The sequence below is a fragment of the Gnatocerus cornutus genome, chromosome 7, assembly GCF_029298725.1.
Source record: "Gnatocerus cornutus isolate USDA-ARS CGAHR chromosome 7, icGnaCorn1.1, whole genome shotgun sequence".
NCBI classification, from domain to species: Eukaryota; Metazoa; Arthropoda; class Insecta; order Coleoptera; family Tenebrionidae; genus Gnatocerus; species Gnatocerus cornutus.
In genome coordinates, this window is record NC_142239.1 from 13,287,510 (window position 1) to 13,294,348 (window position 6,839).

General features: G+C 32.8%; 1 protein-coding gene across 1 annotated transcript; it reads right to left on the reverse strand.

Moving 5' to 3' along the window:
- Nucleotides 1–663: 663 nt before the first annotated feature.
- On the reverse strand, nucleotides 664–6,295 carry AstC (Allatostatin C). Its single transcript, XM_088041391.1, has 3 exons — nucleotides 6,189–6,295; nucleotides 1,521–1,646; nucleotides 664–1,039 (listed from the first exon to the last, which is right to left on the reverse strand). Exons 2-3 carry the CDS (start codon nucleotides 1,626–1,628, stop codon nucleotides 833–835), a joined length of 315 nt encoding a protein of 104 aa, XP_087897517.1. The 5' UTR covers nucleotides 1,629–1,646; nucleotides 6,189–6,295; the 3' UTR covers nucleotides 664–832.
- Between the last annotated feature and the right edge of the window lie 544 nt (nucleotides 6,296–6,839).

Genomic DNA, 6,839 nt, shown 5'->3' on the forward strand with positions numbered 1-6,839 from the left:
ACAGATGTCAGTTGAAAAATCTAAACCCACATTTGTAATAAGCGCCAAATTTTTTTGACATTTCATAGCCACCCTTGATGCTAGAAACATTTATAAACACCGTGTACAATTAGAAGGTATCAGAGGAAATTGAACATCTTCGCTACTCGGCGTTGCTTTTTTATTAAAGAAATCGTGCTAATAAACGCTCAGGATTGTTTATATTTATTGAGCCTCTGCGAAGACAAAATTGGAAATAATTTTTTGAAGGAAAAAATTCCGTGCATACACTAGCTTAGCTTAACTTTTATAAAGTTTTTGATTGTTTTTAAACTGTTCGACTCCTTTTGTGCATTGGAGCACTTTTTACTTTACAACATACATAGAAGAACGATAAAACTGTAATTTAGTTACCTCGAAATTTGTTGCTAAAGTAATACTTTGACCGATAAAGAAACTCCATCAAGTTGGAAATTAAATTCTCTCGGGCCTTTAGATTTCCTTATTGATAAGCAAGTGAAGTCTTGCAACAAAACGTTTTGGCAGCTTTTGAATTATTTATCTTATTTCAGGTTATTGTTTCGTTCGTATATTAACACTTCCTTGATACCAGCGAAGTTTCCTCCAGCAGCGGCGCGCTTTATTCTTGTCATATCTCAGAGTTTTCTAATAAAACAAAAAGAGTGAAAATTTTTCAACGACTTTATTTCTACAGTTCTACGTTCACGTAAATGTAGTCCAGATCAAAAATATGCAACATTTAAAACATTTTTTATACCATCATTTTTATATTACATGAGACAGCAAGAATTCCAAAAAGAAAACACAAGTGCGGTTGCGGGATTCCGACAGTTCATTTTCTGAAGCAGCTAATGGGATTGAAGTAGCATTGACGGTAGCGACTTTGACGTTTAGTTTCTGGCATACGTAAAGATTTATCCCAACCATATTCTCCACCTGTTTGGCTGGAAATTTCCGACAGTCGCTGCGCCAACATTTCCAATTGCCACGGTTTCAGCCCCGGATCCAACAAGTTGTTGGCATCTTGCTCGGCAACCACCTGAAAATTTAATGTTTCTTTCTCAACAAAAGCTTATTGAAACTGATGCAGAGGCTTTATTTAATCCGCTACGATAACGGAGCGCTATTGTTTTTGACGTTCGCTCTTTCAACTTGCATTTTCCGGGATATTGCAATTCGTAATGTGACACTAAGTGAAATTTCAGTTAATCCGGTGTATGTTGCCAATTTGAAACAAAAACTCCGGGAACATATCAATTTGAGCGTTGCCTTTCGGCAACAGAACTTTCTTCCAAAGTGGCAACAATTTCGTTGCTCCAAATCTAATTCCTGCTCTCCAATTTGCATGGCTGTCAGGTATTCTGGAAATAAATTTTGACCGGTTGTCCAGCGGAATATTAGTTTTACGCTGGGGTTATGATGTTATTTCCAAATTGAATATCCGATGAAGAACAAAGTAAGAAATTTATAACGAACGTGACTTTATTTAAATGACAGCGGGGGGTTATTAATGAACGTACCTGGTTGCCTTCTCCGAAGTGGTTGGGTCTTGCAGACGAAAGTGCCAACGTTGCAAGGACGAAGATAAGTAAAGTTCTAGCGAAGTAGTGAGAAGTTTGTGGTGACATTTTGTGATATGTTTCTGCCTGAAATATGAGGGAACATGATTTAGTGTCGAAGAGGGCAATAAGCAATTCGGCGCATCCACCATTTTCGAAACAAACTTTTTAGTTAACTGTAAAGTTTCAATGCAGCTGAAGCAACAATTAAATTTAAGTGAAATCGATAAAACGCGTTCGATTAAGCCATCAAACTCCATTGAGTCTCTTGTCAGGTCCCATAAAATCGCCAAGTTCACACAAGTGTTATTTATCCGTTCAATGCCGCGATTTTTCATTCAATTTCTCAAATAAAGATAAAATAGCTGCAAAAGTTACTCGCTTGAATCTGAATTTTCCTGCGGTATAAACCTGCCACCGCATCTATTTTGCAGGATTTATTTGCAAGAAACGTGCAGATGTTGACTTATTTAATAATAAATAATAAATTTCTACAGAAACAGAAGTTACAATTGGCGCAACACTGCGCCACTTAACTTTTATAACTCTACACAATTAGAACTGCGGAAAAAATACGGTTACGACACTTTTAGTTCCTCTCGTAAAAATCCAATATTTTTACCAATAAATGGAAGTGATGTTTTAATTTTTATACCGATAAAAGCTTTCCAAGTAGTTGGACGGATCACTTGAAAAGATATTTAATTAATTGTGTCGAATAAAAGGTCTGATTAGTCGTGTGACCTTCTGTAATTACAGTACCTCTTTGAAAATTGAGTTTTCACCTGTAAAACGAGGATCTTATTTGACGTGCCTTGAATTCTATATTAATTAGGTAAACTGATGACTGAATAAGGGATTAGAGCTTTAAGCTTTCGCACGTTCTCAACTCAAAAAGTGAGATTATCGCGTCTTGATATAACGTGCAACAAGATTTTTTAGACTAATCCGCGAAACAAAGCTCACCGCGGGTTTAAATAATCTGGGAAAGCCGAAATAAAATCCACGACGTTGATGGGATAATTGTCCTAATTGTCCATCCCTTAAACTTAATGATAAATGAAATTAATTATGCTGTAACGGCTTGGCTAATTAATCGCTTTCACCATTAATAACGATCAATATAGCCCAAGATTGATAAGTGTAGCGAAAATAGCAATGCCGGCATTAAATACAATTATATTAATGGACGCTTTCTTGAAACGTGGAGAAAATAATGAAAAAGCCGTGCAATTTCCTTAGTTGTTACAAAGTTCATAAATATCGTTTTAAGAATTTAACGGCGCCCAGTTAATTCCAAGAAAATGGGACAATACGTCGAGAACGATAACACTACACCGAAATTGAGTAAACATAGAAACGGGACGAAACTGATCGAATCGAAGTGTAAAAAAATAGAGTTGGATTAAAAGCAAGCGAACGTGTGTTGTAATTATCAAAATTTAACCTTTTTCGAGTTTGCACGACTGCACTCTGTTAATTGAGTCATTTTCTAAGACCTTTAATTTATTCCTGTCTGTGGTGTTGGGAAACTTACAATTAGACAACATATGGCGTCAAATTAAATGAGATTCAAGTTCGCATAGGTGAAAAAGTTGTGATCTAGAAAGTTGTAATAATGAAAGACTAATTTGGGAAAGTTGTGTTGGAATTGGAAAATTTTTCATCAAAAGTTTTAACCGGTGCGACTTTTTCAACTGGAAAATTTTAGAAACGATTTTTTGGCCATAATGCGCTTGCAAGCGAAACCGTGCAGATAAACGCGCTTTCGGTAGAAATATTCGTTCAAATGTTTCAAAACTCCATAATGCCATAATTGTAGAACCAAAAACAGATGCTTTTAGAAATTGTTTTTTTCGGACGAACTACAGTTTCTTGTTTTTTATTTCACGCAGAACTCAAAACTGTGTTAATTTTTCTCGTACCACGATACCACAAAATGTCATTAAATAAAAATCTCTTTTTAAATTTCTCATTTAAAATTAATTTTATGGTTCGTAAATAACTAGTACTCCTATAAATTTTTCTGTTGTTATCCATTAAAATTCTGTTTGAATGTCAATTAATTCTGTCATTTAATAATTAAACAAATGATTTGCATATAAAACAAATAACGCTAAATTGAATGTTGCTGCTGCTGCTTTTACCATGCTCAATAATTATTATTTAAATTTATTAAGATTACGGAATATTTAGAGCCAAACCCTTAATTTTCCAATAAAGAGCTTTTCCTTTTTAAGTATCATTTTGTTTGTAATTAATTGCCTTCTGGAATACTAATTTAAATCTGCCAATAACAATGCTCTTTCCTTTCTCTTCAATTATACTTTTCGCAAATCTCTCTAAAGCATTTACGACCCAACCCCAACATTATTTTTCCTTTTAAAAGACATTTCCCAGATAAGACGAAAAATATGTCGAAACGATTCTCTGTTTACTGAAGAAAGTTTGAACTGATGGGATGAGCAGGTATTAGAGTGTTTGCCTAATTTCTGTTATTTTTCCCAAAGCAACCTTGTGCAAATACAAAAAAATCTTCAGAATAAATTATGTTTAAACAACAAAGCTGTAGTTTCCGCTTTGAATAACTCGGCTCCAATTTCGTCCAGACTGTAAATTTTCACGCATTAGAGCGAAACTAACAATAAAACTGGAGCGTTCCAGAAAATCCGATTAGACGTAAAACTATACAAGGTGTTAAAAATAATTCGCACGACTTAACAGAATTACGGGATAATCGTCGCTGTGGAATTTTGGGGGAAACCGCAATATCCGAAGTGAAAATTAAAATTGAAAGGTTACAACAAACAATTTCGAAGCTGATTGATTACTTTGTATAACGGGGGAATTTTCAGGTTTGAAATCCTATGATATCAATTTCAAAATATCCAGGTGACGTCTCTGGTTATTGAAATGGAAATTTCAAATTAATTATGAATCGTTTTAAAGTTTAATCAAAGATGGAATTATTTGCTCTAGCGGTTGGACTTAAAAATATGTATTGCATACGTGGAGTTTGTTGTAAAAGCGAATTACGCTAATTTTCCCGATGTTGGAAATGTAACACTGCCGTAAAAAAGTAAATAAAGTATAAAATGAACGTCCTTAAAAATAAAGAAGTTGCGCTACACAGTAACATTTTATTGTAACAAATAAAAAATGTTTTATTAAAGGCGTTACGGTCTTAGAAAGAATAAAAGCAGGTGGTGGTCGCATACATCAGTTTTGTTTTATAAAAGTTTTCGTCATAAAATGTTTCTTACCTAATTAATCCCATTTAGCATAATAACAAAATTCGCGAAGTTTTAAAACTTCAAATTCAAAATAATCGTTTCGGTTATTAGATAAAAAATTTTGTTTAAAATTGTTATTAATCACAATGAATAATAAAGACAAAGAAGCAAAGTTTTATAACTTTGAATTTAATAAATTAATGTTACGAATCGAACTTTTATTTGCGAAAATCAATTGTATAAAATTCTGAAATGTTTCTTTGGTAATTTTCAACATCAAACTTCGACCTTTACTGTCTTTTTGTATCTAACTTTTTATTTTTTAGATTAATGATAATGTCATTATTAACGTTACTTTATAAAGTTTTAATCGCAATAATTAATTTGCTAATACATACATTTTCAAAAATCTAAATACTTCAACAAGCAAAAATTCATTGTCTCGAAATTAACATGTCATGTTTTCAAAAGTTCGAATTTTCTGTGTGTAGTTTCAAGATATCAAATTTTATTTTAATTTTTTTGGTCTTAATTAAACGTTTTTTTTTATCAAACATAAGTGACATTGATTCAAGTTATCAGTCATTAAATTTTTTTTTATAGTAACATCTTGTAATTTCAATTTTTTTATTTCATTTCAGATTTACATACAAGTAAAAATTTTTGTATTATGTCATTGTGTAAAACTGTCAAACAAGAGACAATTGACAAGTCTAATCGAAATCTGAAGCAGTTTCGGTGTTTTTTTATTACTCCAAAACTTGTCAATTAAAGTTAAAAATTTTAATTCACTTCATTTTAATAAATATCGCTCTCAGAAAGGAATTCATGCTAATATAAAATTCGCGTTTTTTTCTGCAAATATTCCTATTTACTTTCACAACTTTATTTTGTGATAAAATTCAATTAAACTGTTAATTTGGGTTGAATTGTTCGAGCTGTCAATAATTTTTTTAATTTTATTGATTAACATTCGTACAATTTTATGTTTCAAATAAATAATGAAATTTTATTCAGTTTAATTATTTGTTACTTACTAATCTTTAAAAAAATAAACAAATACCCCGAGTTATTCCAATATTTTTTACAAATTTTTGGTATACAGAATGACGAATATACTTTCAAATAGAATGTCAACTTTATCGACACGAAATTCAATTTAAAATTCTTCTTGGGGGGGCATCAAAATGACTAGCAACTTCATCTCACACAAAAACTGTCAAATACATAAGAAATATCCCGCTCAAGAAAGAAAAACCCCGGCGCATCCACCATTTCACATCAAAGAGCAAGAAGGATTGCGATGACCCAAAATGCTCCATTAGACCCGCACTTTGCGCTTAATTAGACTAGAGAAGCGCCCTCTTAACAACAAATTTAAGAAAATTAGTCTTACCTCGCTGGACTCAGGAACACGATGATGGGACGCACGTACTACAATGAGCCAAATGTGAAGTGATTTCAGTTTTATATGAACGTTGCGGCGCTCAGCGTCCCACCAACCGTACGCCACGCTAAAATGACGTCGAGCCGCCAACCAATCAATGGAAAGCAACAGATTAAAATGTTTCGACTTCTTACGTTTCATTATCACGAGTGAAACAAGAGTTTCGTGTTTCACGTTGAAATGAAATCACCAATTGGACACGTAAATTGGATTCGAATTAAGTAAATAGTTTAAAATTGGTAATTGATTTGTACGGGTGATAGTTCAATGCATAATTTATTAAAGTCTCTCTTTATTGAGTAATCTAATTTCGAGACAGAGCTTTTGATATTAGAGCGGGAGCTCTCCTTGAGGTGAGTCTTACCAGGTCACCGTCTTAATGCATTTAATTTAATTTTCGTCGTGAGAAATTTTAAAAGCATAATTTGATACGTGTAAAATAAAGCTCTCGGTTTTTGTATTTATTGTCTAATCAATTGAATGTGACGTAGCTTTCACAGTTAATTACACTACGTTTCTAGGTCATCATGTTTAGTTATGACTTGCAATTCACTGTGGTTTCAACTAAATTATCGGCAGTTTCATTGTCAAATTCTTGAC

What these genes read in the sequence shown, in the direction of transcription:
- AstC (XM_088041391.1), bottom strand. Translation starts at nt 1,628, where the DNA reads ATGTCACCACAAACTTCTCACTACTTCGCTAGAACTTTACTTATCTTC. An exon ending in ACTTCGGAGAAGGCAACCAG is followed by an intron (nt 1,040 to 1,520) that starts GTACGTTCATTA and finishes TTAAATTTTCAG; the next exon opens with GTGGTTGCCGAGCAAGATGC.